General features: G+C 49.8%; 1 protein-coding gene across 1 annotated transcript; it reads right to left on the bottom strand.

The window, feature by feature from the left end:
• Positions 1-840: 840 nt before the first annotated feature.
• On the bottom strand, positions 841-17224 carry LOC141088190 (NADP-dependent alcohol dehydrogenase-like). Its single transcript, XM_073574113.1, has 2 exons — positions 17086-17224; positions 841-1457 (listed from the first exon to the last, which is right to left on the bottom strand). The coding sequence occupies exons 1-2, from the start codon at positions 17222-17224 to the stop codon at positions 841-843; spliced, it is 756 nt and encodes a 251-aa protein (XP_073430214.1).
• Positions 17225-17941: the final 717 nt, after the last annotated feature.

The following is a 17941-nucleotide window of genomic DNA, read 5'->3' as shown; positions in this document are numbered from 1 at the left end:
CTTACAGGCCTTCCATAGGTATACTGCTGCTGTAAGCTAAAAACAAAAGTCCTTTTCAAGGCAACATATTTTCTTTTACCTATTAATACCAGAAAATTTGCATGCATAAATTATATACGTAATTTAAAAAAGCACAAGGCGTGGGGTAAGGGACAGAGAAGTTTACGTGCTGCTGATGGTGCACGCAGAGGCCAAAGCCGTTGGCCAAGTGAAACTATGCATGCTTTGGGAACACAACAAACATGATCATCCATGAGACGTAGGTTCCTGTCCCATTTTGCAGAGGGTTGCAGGACACCACTCTTAAAGCCAGATCAGTGCAAACAGGTGGTTGGTTAAATGGCAGATAATGCTTCCAGTATTTCCCAGCACTACCTGTCTTCCACACGGTCCAGTCTCACTAGCCAGGAGTCTGGACCACAGAATCCTCACCCTGATCCTCTTTCCTCCCACCATGGCGAGTCCCAGGAGCAGTAACGGCGTTAGGGGCAGGCAGACCAGGCAGCTGCCTAGGTTCCCCGCTAATCCAGGGGCCCCCGGGTAGCGGCACATCACACATCCGCTATGGGGCCCGTGAGGCGGGGGGGCCCACCTGCCGCTAGTGGCGACTCCCCCCACCGCCGCCACATTGAACTATACCGGTGTCTGCATTAGTATAGAAGTTGAACCAAAGCAAATGCCGAAATTCTTAAGTGGATTCTATCACTGTGAACAAAAAAATCATACACCAATCAGATAGGAGAATGTATGCATATAAGATATGATTAATCAGAAGCTGTAAAGTGCATTTCTACAAGGACAGCTCCATGGTCTACTTCCATATTTTCACCTGCAGTATGATTAGAATATCACAATACTCCGAGCTCCTGCCCCACTGCTAAGCAGTTCAAATGCTTCATTGATTTTTTCCAGGGCTAGCTTCTTGCTAACTAAATGTTCCAGATTGTTCCTTTTGTTCATATAATCTGTAACCAGTTTTGGGATATCAGAACCCTTGTAGCCTCCAAATATAGATCCTTTCAAGGTACGCCCTGTGACAAGCAAACTTGGATGCAAACAAAGTGTGTCCTTGGGAGATGCCACACCCAACACAACAGCAACACCATTTCCACAGTAAGTACACTGGAGAGCAGTCAGCATGGTTTCAGTGCGTCCTGCACATTCAATGGCAAAATCCACTCCTCCGTTAGTTAGCTCTGTAATGACCTCATGGATGGGTTTATCATAATCCTTTGGGTTTAGGCACTCAGTGGCTCCCAGTTGTAGGGCTTTTGGATACTTATCCTTATGTGAACCTACGCCAATGATTCGTGTAGCGCTTGCATCCTTGCATCCTACAATTGCTGAACAACCAACTCCTCCCAAGCCAAAAACAGCACAACTAGAGCGCTTGGTCACCTTAGCAGTGTTGACAGCTGCACCATATCCAGTAGCAAATCCACAGCCTATAAGACAAACTTCAACAAGGGCACGGGCATCTGGGTCGCCCTCCAAGGGCTGTGGGGTACTCGGTACCGGGCCAGTGTAAGTGGGATAAGTCACAGCAGCTGTGACCCGGTCCGTGGCCCTGGGCGCCCAAATCAATGGTGGTTTGTAATATAGTTTATGTGATAGTTTGTGACGCCACCTGTGGTGTTTGGCAAGCAAGATGGTAAGCCAACGCTGCGTGCAGATCCTCTGGGGCTGATGGTGTGTTGCAGCATAGATGGTGTAGCTCCCCACAGGTGAAGCTGTAACCCCAGGACAGTGTATAGGCGTAGGCGGTGTGAGGAATGTTGGTAGCCAGATGTAGCGGTGCTGACGGTGTTGGCGCACAAATGAATGGAAGACACCAGGGCTTGCAGTTCCAAAGCTTTACTCACAGTTCATGGTACACACTGGTGCCTGACTCCGGGGTAGAGACTCAATCAACCTCCCGGGCTAGTCAGGATTATCCTCTCCAACACTCCGCCAACATGTACCTTTCCTGAACGACTCCTCTATTGCGCCTTTTAGTGTGAAGAGCTCGAGCACCGTGGTACTCTGAAGTTCCTCCTGTCAGATGTTCCTAACAACTCTACTCGTATGGCAGACAGCTGTAGCCTCTCTTGGGGACTCCCTTCTCCGGAGTCCTGGCTCTCTATTCAGTTGCTGTTGTGCCCCAAGTCTTAGATGGGAGTAGTGCATTTACAGCCAACTACTCCACCGGTGTCTGCTGCAGAACCATAAGTGTCCATACAACCTCGGGGACCGGTCCCTGGCCTTGTGCTGAGAACCTATAGGCAGGGTTCCTCTTCCAACCCACAACTCCTCTCTGTTCTCCTACTCCTTCGTTCCGCACTGTTTCTTCTCTCTCTTATGGAAGCTTAGGTTTCAGTTCTACGTCTTTCTCCTTCTGTTCCTTTTCCGTGCCAGATGGCTCAGGTCACTGAGGCAGCTGCAGCACTCCTTCCTCCATCCCTTCTTCCAGGGATCCCCACTCCTCCCGAGTGGCTCCCTTCCTTCCTTTCTGACCCTCTGTCAGACTGAACCTCCAGACTGATCTGTAATTCTAAACCTTCCCAACCTTTTATATATCTCAACTCCACCCACCTCCCAGCACATCTCGTGTTACGAAGCAAGGACCCACGAAAGGTGCGCGTGCTACCCTCTAAGCATGGAGCCGCAATGTGGTCCTGCTGAACTATCCTGTGTGTGGGGTGCAGGTGTTGGAGTGTGGAAAGGAGTTCCCTACTTACCTAGGTGGTGGGGCACTACACCTTAGGAGAAGGTGCAGTACCTCTGTGGCGACTGAGCCTCAGGGGCGCCACACATCCACTTTGGCAACGCAAATGTCAGACACCACTGTGTATTCAGTAAATGTACTTGTGCATGCGTAATGATTAGTGTTGAGCTATACCACCCGATACTGAAAAAATTCGTATCGGAATGGATTGGCCGATCTAAAAAAAAGTATCGGGTATCGCAGATTCCGATCCCGGAAGTCCCATTCAAGTCAATGGAACAGAAATATCGGAATTAAAAAAACCCCTTTCTTTCCCTGTAGGTTAATTCTACATGAAGAAAAACAACTAATAATAATGTAGAATGTGTTGTGGGAGGTGTAGGAGACATTAAAGCCATAGAGGTTTAGCCCAATCAAATGGAATAGCAGGATTTTTTTTTTTTTTTAAAGACGTTCGTAGTTACAAAGATATTGACTATGTTAAAGTCTTTAATTTTTTGTCAGATATGTATGTTTCACTACTTCCATACTCTTTACCTTCTTTTTTACTTCTCCCACACTTTCTCCTTCATGATCCTCAGCAGCAGCATCTTTTTCATCAACTTCTTCTTCTTTTTCTTCTTTTTTTTCTTCTTTTTCTTTTTTTTTTTACATTCTTCATATTCTTCTTATTCAACTATTATTCTTCTTCATATTCTACTTCTTCATCTTCTTCCTATTCTTCTTCATCATATTCTTATTTGTGTCAGGCATTCCTGTAGTTGTTATCTATAAAAGTTTGAAGATTACACCTTCCGTTCAGCCTGTCACAAAAGATTTACAACAGGATTTGTCCGCGTTCAGTTTGTCCTGCAGCAGCAGGCCTTTTCCAGGGGCACCACGAGGAGGAACGGACACACCCCTGTTGTGAGTTCATTTTCCCCTTCACCGTCGCTGTCTGATGAACTCCCTCTTCTGGTGAAGGAAGGTAGTGAGGCTGATTACCAAACACCTGATCTGGTAGATGATGACTGGGTAACAGGAAATTCTGACTGGATATAAGGCAGCCGACGCCCTTCTGAGTCGCTGGTGATTTCTCTGCTGGAATCTTGGAAACCAGTCTGATTCCTTCTTCCCAAAGATAAATTTTTGCTCTGCTATTGAACTTATTAGTTTTGTTTTGTTTACCTTGTTTTTTGGAGTTCAGCCATCCCCGGTCGGGGGTGTGCTGAGTTCCATTTTTGTCTCTTGGCTCTGTCTTCAGAATTTACCTGAGTGCTGATATAGCGACTTCAGGGCCTGTTTTTCCTATCAGACGGTTGGGACATTTTTTGGTAGGGTTTTTTACGGATTGCAGACAGCAGCTTTTCTATCCTGTCCTTTTTAGTTAGCTTGGGCCCCATCGTTTGCTCAACCTATCTTTCTATCTGTGTTAGTGTTTTCATCTTGCTTCACCGTCATTATTTGTTGGGGCTGCCTATTGCTTTGGGGTCTGCTCTGGGGCAGTTTAGATTTCCCCTTTCTTTCTTTAGGCCTATTTAGTTCTCTGGCTGTGATCGAGGGGTCTAGGGCATCGTAGGAACCCCCCACGGCTACTGTTAGTTGTTGTGGATAGGATCAGGGGTCTGCAATCTGATAGCTACCAACCTCTCCGGTTTTTCTGAACTTAGCTTGTATTTTTGTTTTTTCCTCCTTCGGTGACTCATTCTTAACAGAATTACCAGCCATACCGCAGATCCTAGGGTACTCAATAGCAGGAAAGAATTGTAAAAAAAAAAGAGAGTTTGTCAGAATGTTTTTTTTTTTTTTTTTGTGTATATTTCTTCCTCTATGTCTCTGAGGCCGTAGGGGGAATTTTTTTTTTTCTTTCTCAATGGAGATGAAGCAATTGTCTGATCGTGTGGAGCAGCTCACTGCTGAAGTGCGGGGAATTTCCGCCTATCTTGCTCATTCACATGCTGCTGAACCAAAGAACCCTACTACTGATGTGTTTTTGGGGATCGGTCTAAATTTTTGAATTTTAAGAATAATTGTAAATTATTTTTTGCCTTGAAGCCTAACTCGTCGGGGAGCTCCACGCAGCAGGTTAAAATTGTCATCTCTTTGCTGCGCGGCGATCCCCAGGATTTCTTTGAAACCTGATGATCCTATTCTTACTAATGTGGACGCATTTTTTCAAGCCTTGGGGTTGTTGTATGATGAACCTAATGCTATTGATCAGGCTGAAAAGGCCCTGTTGGCATTGAGCCAGGGTCGGGATTCTGCAGAGTTGTACTGTCAAAAATTCCAAAAGTGGGCGGTCCTTACTACCTGGAATGATGGTGCCTTGGCAGCTCTCTTTCGGAAGAGTTTGTCAGAAACCGTAAAAGATACTATGGTGGTCTCTTGGCTCTGTCTTCAGAATTTACCTGAGTGCTGATATAGCGACTTCAGGGCCTGTTTTTCCTATCAGACGGTTGGGACATTTTTTGGTAGGGTTTTTGGTAGGGTTTTTTACGGATTGCAGACAGCAGCTTTTCTATCCTGTCCTTTTTAGTTAGCTTAGGCCCCATCGTTTGCTCAACCTATCTTTCTATCTGTGTTAGTGTTTTCATCTTGCTTCACCGTCATTATTTGTTGGGGGCTGCCTATTGCTTTGGGGTCTGCTCTGGGGCAGATTAGATTTCACCTTTCTTTCTTTAGGCCTATTTTGTTCTCCGGCTGTGATCGAGGGGTCTAGGGCATCGTAGGAACCCCCCACGGCTACTGTTAGTTGTTGTGGATAGGATCAGGGGTCTGCAATCCGATAGCTACCAACCTCTCCAGTTTTTCTGGACTTAGCTTGTATTTTTGTTTTTTCCTCCTTCGGTGACTCTTTCATAACACACCCCCATACACTGCTTAGTCTTCTTCTGCTAATAAATTTGATAATATCCTTTGCTCAGATTTTTAGTCTTATGCTTAATGTTCTTCTGCTTTTGTTTTTTATGCTTCTTGGTCTTCTGTCTCTTGTTGTTCTGCATCTTGGTGGTTGTCTTCCTGTTCTTTGTCCTCTTGGTCATCTTCTTCAGGGTCATCTTTTAGGTATTCTTCTGTGTGGTCTTCAGGGTATTTGTCTTCAGGGTCATTTTCATGGAGATCCAGAGTGAGAATCAAAAACCATTTCCACAAGCTTGAACTTGGAAAAGTAGCAGAAGTTACAAGAAGGCTGAGGAACTGTCGAGAACCAGCTGACGGTACTGGAACCCGGAGTGGCAGCAGAATGAACAAGAGCCAATGGCGCAACCGTGGACCAGCTGACTGTGCTGGAACACAGTTACTAAGCAGGAGGTACCTGTGCTCCAAAGCACTACCAAGGACCAGCAGACGTTGCTGGAACTCGGATACCAAGAAGGAGGCACCTAGGCCAAAGGCACTGCCGAAAACCAGCTGACGGTGCTGGAACCCGGATGGGTAGCAGAAGCTACAATACTCAAAGGAACTACCGAGAACCAGCTGACGGTGCTGGAACCCGGAGGGGCAGCAGAAGGAACAAGAGCCAATGGGACAACCGTGGAACAGCTGACGGTGCTGGAACACCGTTACTAAGCAGGAGGTACCTGTGCTCCAAAGCACTACCAAGGACCAGCAGACGTTGCTGGAACTCGGATACCGACAAGGAGGCACCTAGGCCAAAGGCTCTGCCGGGAACCAGCTGACGTTGCTGGAACCCGGATGGGTAGCAGAAGGTACCCATGATTAACAAAGTTTTGCATCCGCGAGCAGGCCGCAGTTACCGAAACCCACAGTCCTACAGGGGGTGCTTAGTCTTCTCCTGCTAATAAATTTGATAATATCCTTTGCTCAGATTTTTAGTCTTATGCTTAATGTTCTTCTGCTTTTGTTTTTTATGCTTCTTGGTCTTCTGTCTCTTGTTGTTCTGCATCTTGGTGGTTGTCTTCCAGTTCTTTGTCCTCTTGGTCATCTTCTTCAGGGTCATCTTTTAGGTATTCTTCTGTGTGGTCTTCAGGGTATTCGTCTTCAGGGTCATTTTCATGGAGATCCAGAGTGAGAATCAAAAACCATTTCCACAAGCTTGAACTTGGAAAAGTAGCAGAAGTTACAAGAAGGCTGAGGAACTGTCGAGAACCAGCTGACGGTACTGGAACCCGGAGTGGCAGCAGAATGAACAAGAGCCAATGGCACAACCGTGGACCAGCTGACTGTGCTGGAACACAGTTACTAAGCAGGAGGTACCTGTGCTCCAAAGCACTACCAAGGACCAGCAGACGTTGCTGGAACTCGGATACTAAGAAGGAGGCACCTAGGCCAAAGGCACTGCCGAAAACCAGCTGACGGTGCTGGAACCCGGATGGGTAGCAGAAGGAACAAGAGCCAATGGGACAACCGTGGAACAGCTGACGGTGCTGGAACACCGTTTCTAAGCAGGAGGTACCTGTGCTCCAAAGCACTACCAAGGACCAGCAGACGTTGCTGGAACTCGGATACTGACAAGGAGGCACCTAGGCCAAAGGCTCTGCCGGGAACCAGCTGACGTTGCTGGAACCCGGATGGGTAGCAGAAGGTACCCATGATTAACAAAGTTTTGCATCCGCGAGCAGGCCGCAGTTACCGAAACCCACAGTCCTACAGGGGGTGCTTGTCCTATTGGCACTATGGAACCAGCCTTTTTTACCAGAACCCGCAGCCCAAATAGGAAGCACCGAAACTGCAGGCACCATAGACTCGGCTAACCCTACCGCAACATGACAGGACAACGTATCGGTGGCAAAGTGACGTTGACACTACCCGGAAACAGCAGGCGTGCTGTAACAAGGCTGGGCAGGAGGGAGTACCCGTGCCAAAGACACTGCCGAGAACCAGCTGACGGTGCTGGAACCCGGATGGGTAGCAGAAGCTACAATACTCAATGGAACTACCGAGAACCAGCTAACGGTGCTGGAACCAGGAGGGGCAGCAGAAGGAACAAGAGCCAATGGCCCAACCGTGGACCAGCTGACGGTGCTGGAACACGGTTTCTAAGCAGGAGTTACATGTGCTAAAAAGCACTACCAAGAACCAGCAGAAGTTGCTGGAACTCGGATACCGACAAGGAGGCAACAATGCCAAAGGCTCTGCCGGGAACCAGCAGACGGTGCTGAAACGCGGATTGGTAGCAGAAGGTACCCATGATCAACAAAGTTGCAAGGCCGCGAGCAGGACGCAGTTTCCGAAACCCACAGTCCAACAGGGGGTGCTTGTCCTATTGGCACTACAGAACCAGCCTTTATTACCAGAACCCGCAGCCCACATAGAAAGCACCAAAACTGCAGGCACCATAGACTTGACAAACCCGACCGCAACACGACAGGACAACGTATCGGTGGCAAAGTTACGTTGACACTACCCGGAAACAGCAGGCATGCTGGAAGCAGGCTGGGCAGGAGGGAGTACCCGTGCCAAAGACACTGCCGAGAACCAGCTGACGGTGCTGGAACCCGGATGGGTAGCAGAAGCTACAAGAGTCAATGGAACTACCGAGAACCAGCTGACGGTGCTGGAACCCAGAGGGGCAGCAGAAGGAACAAGAGCCAATGGCACAACCGTGGACCAGCTGACGGTGCTGGAACACGGTTTCTAAGCTGGAGTTACCTGTGCTGAAAAGCACTACCAAGAGCCAGCAGACATTGCTGGAACTCGGATACCGACAAGGAGGCAACAATGCCAAAGGCTCTGCCGGGAACCAGCAGACGGTGCTGGAACCCGGATGGGTAGCAGAAGGTACCCATGATCAACAAAGTTGCAAGGCCGCGAGCAGGACGCAGTTTCCGAAACCCACAGTCCAACAGGGGGTGCTTGTCCTATTGGCACTACAGAACCAGGCTTTATTACCAGAACCCGCAGCCCACATAGAAAGCACCAAAACTGCAGGCACCATAGACTCGGCAAACCCGACCGCAACCCGACAGGACAACGTATCGGTGGCAAAGTTACGTTGACACTACCCGGAAACAGGCGTGCTGGAACCAGGCTGGGCAGGAGGGAGTACCCGTGCCAAAGACACTGCCGAGAACCAGCTGACGGTGCTGGAACCCGGATGGGTAGCAGAAGCTACAAGAGTCAATGGAACTACCGAGAACCAGCTGACGGTGCTGGAACCCAGAGGGGCAGCAGAATGAACAAGAGCCAATGGCACAACCGTGGACCAGCTGACGGTGCTGGAACACGGTTTCTAAGCTGGAGTTACCTGTGCTGAAAAGCACTACCAAGAACCAGCAGACGTTGCTGGAACTCGGATACCGACAAGGAGGCAACAATGCCAAAGGCTCTGCCGGGAACCAGCAGACGGTGCTGGAACCCGGATGGGTAGCAGAAGGTACCCATGATCAACAAAGTTGCAAGGCCGCGAGCAGGACGCAGTTTCCGAAACCCACAGTCCAACAGGGGGTGCTTGTCCTATTGGCACTACAGAACCAGCCTTTATTACCAGAACCCGCAGCCCACATAGAAAGCACCAAAACTGCAGGCACCATAGACTCGGCAAACCCGACCGCAACACGACAGGACAACGTATCGGTGGCAAAGTTACATTGACACTACCCGGAAACAGGCGTGCTGGAACCAGGCTGGGCAGGAGGGAGTACCCGTGCCAAAGACACTGCCGAGAACCAGCTGACGGTGCTGGAACCCGGATGGGTAGCAGAAGCTACAAGAGTCAATGGAACTACCGAGAACCAGCTGACGGTGCTGGAACTCAGAGGGGCAGCAGAAGGAACAAGAGCCAATGGCACAACCGTGGACCAGCTGACGGTGCTGGAACACGGTTTCTAAGCAGGAGGTACCTGTGCTAAAAAGCACTACCAAGGACCAGCAGACGTTGCTGGAACTCGGATACCAAGAAGGAGGCACCTAGGCCAAAGGCTCTGCCGGGAACCAGCTGACGGTGCTGGAACCAGGCTGAGCAGGAGGGAGTACCCGTGCCAAAGACACTTCTGAGCTGCAACTGGCGATGTTGGAGCTCAGGGGTCAATCATGCAGCAGGCTGAGGCCTACTTCGAGCTAGTTTTATATTGGTTGTACACAACTACTGATTTTAACCGGGCTCCACTTGGGCCTCTGGTTCTACTGTCTCTAGTATTTCCCCTGGCCTACAACCCCGCCAGTCGCCGCTCTGAAGTGGCGTGTGCACAATCCACACTTGTTCCTGTGTGACTGGGGCTCAGTCACGTCAGTTGATCCACTGATGTGTGTCCGGCAAGGTCTCCTGCTCTGTCCACATTCCGACTACTAGTAATGGGAATGGGGACAGAGCGGCAGACATTGCCGGACACACATCAGTGAATCAACTGACGTGCCTGAGCCACAGTAACACAGGAACAAGTGTGGATTGTGCACACGCCACTTCAGAGCAGCGACTGGCGGGGTTGGAGGCCAGGGGAAATACTAGAGACAGTAGAGCCAGAGGCCTAAGTGGAGCACGGTGGAAAATCAGTAGTAGTGTGATTTTGGAGGCAGCAGGAGACTTTACCATCCACATAGCAGGGGAACAGCAGGCGTTACTGAACCCCACAGACAACAGGAGCGAGTGTTTGAATCTGTGCGGACAGCACTTCCAAGCTACAACTGGCTGTGTTGTAGCCCAGGATCAATGCTCTGAGCAGGCTGAGGCCTACTTGGAGCGAGGAGAAAATGCGTTGCAGTGTGAGTTTGGAGGCAGCAGGAGACATTGCCATTCACACAGCAGGGGAACAGCTGGCATTACTGAACCCCACTAACACAGGAGCTAGTGTGTTTTGCTCTGTGAAGACGGCACTTCTGAACACCAACTGGCATTGTAGGAGCACAGGATGAGGCATGGAGCAGGCTGAGGTCTGATGTTGTTGGCATGTGGATGGAGCAGGAGACTTTGCCGTCTACACAGCAGGGGAACAGCTGGCATTACTGAACCCCACTAACACAGGAGCTAGTGTGTTTTGCTCAGTGAAGACGGTACTTCTGAACACCAACTGGCGTTGTTGGAGCACAGGATGAGGCATGGAGCAGGCTGAGGTCTGATGTTGTTGGCATGTGGATGGAGCAGGAGACTTTGCCGTCTACACAGCAGGGGAACAGCTGGCATTACTGAACCCCACTAACACAGGAGCTAGTGTGTTTTGCTCTGTGAAAACGGCACTTCTGAACACCAACTGGCGTTGTTGGAGCATAGGATGAGGCATGGAGCAGGCTGAGGTCTGATGTTGTTGGCATGTGGATGGAGCAGGAGACTTTGCCGTCTACACAGCAGGGGAACAGCTGGCATTACTGAATCCCACTAACACAGGAGCTAGTGTGTTTTGTTCTGTGAAGACGGCACTTCTGAACACCAACTGGCGTTGTTGGAGCCCAGGATGAAGCATGGAGCAGGCTGAGGCCAACTTGCAGCACGTTTTATAGAGGTTGTAGACTACTACTGATTGTAACCGTGCTCCACTTAGGCCTCAGGCTCCACTGTCTCTAGTATTTCCCCTGGCCTCCAACCCCACCAGTGACAGCTCTGAAGTGGCGTCAGCACAATCCACACTTGTTCTTGTGTTACTTGGGCTCAGTCCTGTCAGTTGATCTCCTGATGTGTGTCCGGCAAGGTCTCCTGCTCTGTCCTCATTCATACTACTAGTAATGGGAATGTGGACAGACCATGAGACCTTGCCGGACACACATCAGGGGATCAACTGACGTGACTGAGCCCCAGTAACTCAGGAAGAAGTGTGGATTGTGCAGACGCCACTTCAGAGCAGCAACTGGCGGGGTTGGAGGCCAGGGGAAATACTAGAGACAGTGGAGCCAGAGGCCTAAGTGAAGCACGGTTAAAAATCAGTAGTAGTTTGAATGTGGATGGAGCAGGAGACTTTGCAGTCCACACAGCAGGGGAGCAGCTGGCATTACTGAACCCCAATAACACAGGAGCTAGTGTTTTTCTCTGTGCAGACGACACATCTGAGCGACAACTGGCTTTGTTGAAGCCCAGGGATTATAGTTCAGGTGGTAGAAACATGAACACAACAGGAGACCTGGATACAGTTGCCAACCAATTATTTAGTCGGGAAGAGGACTGGCAAATTCTGGGGAGATCCAGGCCTTGTTCATTTTCAGAAAAGTAAGCCGGTCAACGTTATCGGAAGAAAGTCGCGTGCGACGGTCTGTTAGTACACCACCTGCGGCACTAAAGACGCGTTCCGATAATACACTGGCAGCAGGGCAAGCCAGCACCTCCAATACATACTGGCTAAGCTCTGGCCATGTATCCAGCTTAGAGACCCAAAACTTGAAGGGGGAAGAGCCATCTGGGAGTACACTCACAGGGCAAGACATGTAGTCTGTCACCATCTGATGGAAACGTTGCCTCCTGCTGACTGGAGCCGTCAGTGATGGTGTAGACAATTGTGGCGGACACACAAAACTTTGCCACATTTGGGCCATAGTGGTCTTGCCTTGTGCTGAGGCGCTGCCTCTGCTCCCTCTTTGTGCCGAGTTTCCTCCACTGGCTCGACGCACAGAGGTGCTTTGTAAAGCACTAGCACCACTGCTGTCGGGTGGAATGGAAAACATGATGGACTGCACCAGTGTGTCTTGGTACTCCCGCAGTTTACACTCTCGGTTCAACGTTGGTGTGAGGGTTTGCAAGTTGTCCCGGTAGCGAGGATCTAGGAGGGTGTACACCCAATAATCAGCCGTATAGAGAATGTGGGCGATGCGACGGTCGTTTCTCAGGCACTGCAGCATGAAGTCAACCATGTGCTGAAGACTCCCAACTGCCAAAGAACCGCTGTCCCCTGCTTGAGGCGTGATCTCTGCCTGCTCTGCATCACCCCACCCTCGCTGTACATACTGACTAGAGCTTTGTGTACCTCCCTCCTCTGGAGAGATGTCTTCCTCCTCCATCGACTCCTCCTCATCCGCCTCACAAAGTGTCCCCTGCCTAGGCCTTTGTGAGGAAGCATGTAGCGCAGACTGTCCAGTAGCAGATGGCATTTGGGACTCCTCATCCTCCACCTCTTCCAAAACCTCATCCCTTAATGCTTGCAGTGTTTTTTGAAGCAGACATATAAGGGGGACAGTCATGCTGACTAGTGCATCATCTGCACTCGCCATCCGCGTGGAATCATCGAAGGCACGCAAAACGAGGCAGATGTCCTTCATAGAGGCCCAGTCAGTGGTGCTGAAGTGTGACCGGCGCACAGTGCGACTTGTTTGCGCCTGATGCAGCTGGTACTCCATGACTGCTGCCTGCTGCTCACACAACCGCTCCAACATATGTAACGTAGAATTCCACCTGGTGGGTAAGTCACATATGATGCGATGTTCCGGAAGGCGTAATCGGCGCTGCAGAGCAGCAAGGCGCGACCTTGCCGTGCTGGAACGCTGCAAGTGAGCGCACTCTATGCGGACCTTGTGCAGCAGTGCATCAAGATCCGGATAGTCGCTCAGAAAGCTCTGCACGACCAAGTTGAGCACATGTGCCAGACATGGGATGTGAGTGAGGTTGCAAAGGCCAAGAGCTGCCACCAGATTTCGGCCATTGTCACACACTACCAAGCCCGGCTGGAGATTCGCTGGCAGAAACCACACGTCGCTCTCCTGCTTGATGGCATTCCAGAGCTCCTGCGCTGTGTGGCTTCGATTCCCCAAAGAAATTAATTTCAGTACGGCCTGTTGACGTTTGGCCACGGCTGTGCTCATATCGGTCATAACAGGCTCCTGCTGCGCTGTTTCAGAGGAACTTGAGTAGGAGGAGGAGTCAATGTGTACAGACTGGATTCCTGCAATCCGTGGAGTTGGCAGAACACGTACAGCGCCACTCTCCAGATCTGTACCCGGCTCAGCAACATTGACCCAATGGGCAGTGAGGGAAAGGTATCGTGTCCCTGTCCATGGTTACTGGTCCACGCATCGGTGGTCAGGTGGACCTTGCTACTGACGGCGTTTAGTAGCGCATGTTTTATGTTTGCCTCCACATGTTTCTGCAGGGCAGGGACGGCTCGCCTGCTGAAATAAAAGCGGCTGAGCCCGGTGTATTGTGGGACCGCCAATGCCATGAAGTCCCAGAAGGTGTCAGTCTCCACCAGCCTGAATGACAGCATTTCAAGTGCCAGTAGTTTGGCAATGCCAGCATTCAGAGCCTGTGCTCGGGGATGGTTTGCCGAGTATGGTCACCTTTCTCCCATGCCTGTGCTACCGATGGCTGTCGAGTGGCCTGGGAGTGTGAGGATGACTTGGAATGTGGTGCTGTGGGTGGAATGTCACAGGGTCTCCGGACAACAGTGCCAGAGGTTCTTCCTTGGCGATCCTGTGAGGAAGCCGAACCAGCTGTGTGTGAGCTGGAGGAAGAGGCCCCAACACGAGCTGAAGAGGTGGTAGGTGGTGCTGTACGTTGGCCTACGTCTTCAGTGTGTCTGTGTAACTCCACCTCGTGCTTGGTCCGCACATGTTTCCACATATTAGTGGTATTGAGGTTGCTGACATTTTTCCCTCTTTTGACTCTCTGATGACACAGCTTGCATTTGACAAAGCAAATGTCATCTGCAACTGTGTCAAAAAAGGACCACGCACTGCAAGTCTTGGGAGCGCCCGTTTTGCCTTTTGAAAGTGGAATGCTCCTAACGTGTGCCGAAGTGGAGGCTACAGGCAACCAAGTCTGCCCCTCTCCCTCTCCCTCCGGTTTTTGCCGTTCGGGGAATCTCTTCCTCAGAGTTGCTCCCACCACCTTCCTGTTCCTCACGCCATGATGGGTCAAGGACCTCATCATCTACACTCCCCTCTTCAAACACCTGCTTCTCCTGGGTTGTCTCGCCAGCACCGTACGCAACAGAAAGTGGCAACTGTGTCTCGTCATCATCTGATGCGTACTGAGGTGTGCTGACCATAGGCACTGGCCCACCCGCCTCTTCAGATTCAGAGGGACAAAGAAGTTGCGCATCACTGCATACTCCCTCTTCTTCACAATCTGGAATGCTGCTTGGCTGGCCCCCTCTTTCCAAACCAACAGATTCCAAGAACAGAAGTAGAGACTGTGATGGCTCCTGTCCAGTGCTCTCTGACTGCCTGGGCACTTTGGCAGGTGGTGAAGAGACAGATGGTTGCTCTTCGGTGCTCTGGCCCTGAGAGGATGTGGAAGTAATTGAAGTCGATGCGTTAGCTGGCATCCATCCCACAACGGCTTCAATTTGTTCCTCCCGCAGCAGTGGGGTACGGTGAGGTCCTACAAAGCTGCGCATAAAGGACTGTTGCCTGCTAAAACTGGGGGATGCTGACTCACTGGTGCCAACAGCAGGCACAGACTCCCCACGTCCTCTCCCTGCAGAATCCCCACGTCCTCTCCCTGCAGAATCCCCACGTCCTCTCCCTGCTGAAACTCCACGCCCACGTGCCTTACTCCCTGCCTTCTTCATCTTGCTAGACTGAGAAAGATAGGCAGAAAAGTACAAAGGGGGGCCTTAGTGTGCTTATTCCTGAACAGCTGGTTACAGGTATAAGAAACACTAATTTTATGAAGTGTGTGTATCGACTACACTTTAATGGGAGCTAATGTGGCCTACACAACTTTCAACTGTAGTGTTTGTTGAACTTTGCTGTTTTTTGGGGGGGGAAAAAAAACTAAAATGATGTGATCAAAGACTTGAAAGTGAGAGTATCACCAACTTTCTGGAGCTATTACAATGCAGGCAGGTAACCTACAATGCAAAAGATGAGGCTCCAAAAAATTTGGGTAATACTAATCTGGCTGCAGCTGAAGGGCACAAGCCAGAAAAAAGGCTCCTCTACTCCTATATAGTGTTTGCAACCAACCAATGTAGATGGATATGGATGGATGCACGCTAATAGGAGAAGAAAAAATGAGCTGCAATTAAAGAAAAATATGTGCGAGGCAGTGACGCACGCTGAGCAGCCTACAACCAGACGTAGCTGCCGGACACACTACTCAGCGTGAGCTGCACTCACACACAGTCAGAGACCTCTCAGACAGCCGTGAACAGTGCAGCTAAGTGGGCACTAGCACTGACAGGCTGCAGAAAGGCTCCTCTGTGTACTCCTAGAGTGTTTGCAACCACCATATATGGATACGGATGGATGCACACTAATAGGAGAAAAAATGAGCTGCAATAAAAGAAAAATGTGTGAGGCAGTGACACGCTGAGCAGCCTACAACCAGACGTAGCTGCAGGACACACTACTCAGCGTGAGCTGCACTCACACACAGTCAGAGACCTCTCAGACAGCCGTGAATAGTGCAGCTAAGTGGGCACTAGCACTGAAAGGCTGCAGAAAGGCTCCGCTGTCTACTACTAGTGTTTGCAACCAACGTATATTGATACGGATGGAAGCACACTAGATAGAATTTTTTAAAAATAAGCAGCTCAAAAAGAAAAATATGTATGAGGCAGCAGTGAGGCACGCTGGGCGGCCTACAACCAGACGTGGCTGCAGGACCCACTCCACAGCGTGAGCTGCACTCACACAGCCCTTGCAGACAGCTGTGAACACTGCTGCTAGGGAAAAGAAAGCTACAGTGGTGGTTTATGTAGCCTGGGTAAAGCACAATATTGTTTTGAGAATCAATATTTCTAACTGTCTCTCACAGTCTTCAACAGCAGCCTGTCCGTAACTGAATTCACAGCCGAATGACCAGAAATGGCGGCGGCTTTTATAGTGCATCATGACATCATTTCAGCAGCCAATCACAGCCATGCCAATAGTTTACATGCCTAACAGGATGTGCCCACACTTCTGAGGATTCCCATTGGCTGAATCAAAGCGAGCGGGCTGATAGCATTATGGGAACTTCCCATTCCGTTATCCGATACGAAAAAAGTATCGGAAGTCAGTATCGGAATTCCGATACAGCTAATATCGGCCGATACCCGATACTTGCGGTATCGGAAAGCTCAACACTAGTAATGATAAATCGCTTTCCCTTTACAGGTAAATCTGCTTGTACCATCATCCATCAGTCCTGATTGAGCTCCAAATGCAAACTCTAATTTTTTGCAGATGTTACTGTGTGGGCCATCGCAAGCTCTGCACGATTTCTTTTGACTTCATGAGCAAACAAGCAACACCATTTCCACAGTAAGTACACTGGAGAGCAGTCAGCATGGTTTCAGTGCGTCCTGCACATTCAACGGCAAAATCCACTCCTCCATTAGTTAGCTCAGTAATGACCTCATGAATGGGTTTATCGTAAACCTTTGGGTTTAGGCACTCAGTGGCTCCCAGTTGTAAGGCTTTTGGATACTTATCCTTATGTGAACCTACTCCAATGATTCGTGTAGCGCTTGCATCCTTGCATCCTACAATTGCTGAACAACCAACTCCTCCCAAGCCAAAAACAGCACAACTAGAGCGCTTGGTCACCTTAGCAGTGTTGACAGCTGCACCATATCCAGTAGAAAATCCACAGCCTATAAGACAAACTTCAACAAGGGCACGGGCATCCACTTTGGCAACGTAAATGTCAGACACCACAGTGTATTCAGTGAATGTACTTGTGCATGCGTAATGATAAATCGCTTTGCCTTTACAGGTAAATCTGCTTGCACCATCATCCATCAGTCCTGATTGAGCTCCAAATGCAAACTCTAATTTTTTGCAGATGTTACTGTGTTGGCCATCGCAAGCTCTGCACGATTTATTCTGACTTCATGAGCCTTTGGAGGAGCTACTTCAATATCTTCAATGCTGAGGGGCTTGCATGGTTCCCAGGCAATAGCGGCCTTGCATTTAATAGCCTTTCCTGCGGTGCTCATGGTGGTTCCGGTTCAAAGCAATGATGGAGGAGAGAGCGTCAGCTGATGCCTCCTCTCCCATCATTCCCCTCTGCCTCTGACACTGCGGGTGTGTGATGACGTCATCGCGCACTCACTGTGTGCCAGGCAGTGCAGCCGTTGAGACAGGAGCCCCCTGAGGAAGCGACGAAATATCAAGCGAAACGTGCGTTGGGGAACGTGGTCACAGCACGGGCAGTCATTATGGGTAATTAACCTCTTCATTCTTTACTTAGTCATGTAGCGGTCTTTGCATACGTAATGTATACATAAATATATTTATTGTTGATACTGTGGTAATTGCAGGTACGCAGGATGCAGTGACGAGTCGCGAGACAATTTGGTGCTTTCTATAATAACTTTTATAAGACTAGAGGGAACTTTCCTCAGTCACGGCTTGATCACCAAAAGCGGTAATGGAGCGCCGACACCAGGGCCTAGGTGTCTGCATATTGAACCATAGTACTTCTCAGTAATTCGACATCATATTGCATCAGAGTGT

This window comes from Dendrobates tinctorius, unplaced genomic scaffold (genome assembly GCF_039654945.1).
Source record: "Dendrobates tinctorius isolate UK_male_01 unplaced genomic scaffold, ASM3965494v1 ptg000038l, whole genome shotgun sequence".
NCBI lineage: Eukaryota > Metazoa > Chordata > Amphibia > Anura > Dendrobatidae > Dendrobates > Dendrobates tinctorius.
The sequence above is the reverse complement of the archived record's forward strand: the minus strand, read 5'-3'. Positions and strand labels throughout refer to the sequence as shown.

Coding starts and splice junctions, on each gene's coding strand:
- LOC141088190 (XM_073574113.1), bottom strand. CDS start 17,224: ATGGATGATGGTGCAAGCAGATTTACCTGTAAAGGCAAAGCGATTTAT. Junction 1,458..17,085: donor CCGTGCCCTTGTTGAAGTTT/GTCTTATAGGCT, acceptor CCCTTGTTGAAG/TTTGTCTTATAGGCTGTGGA.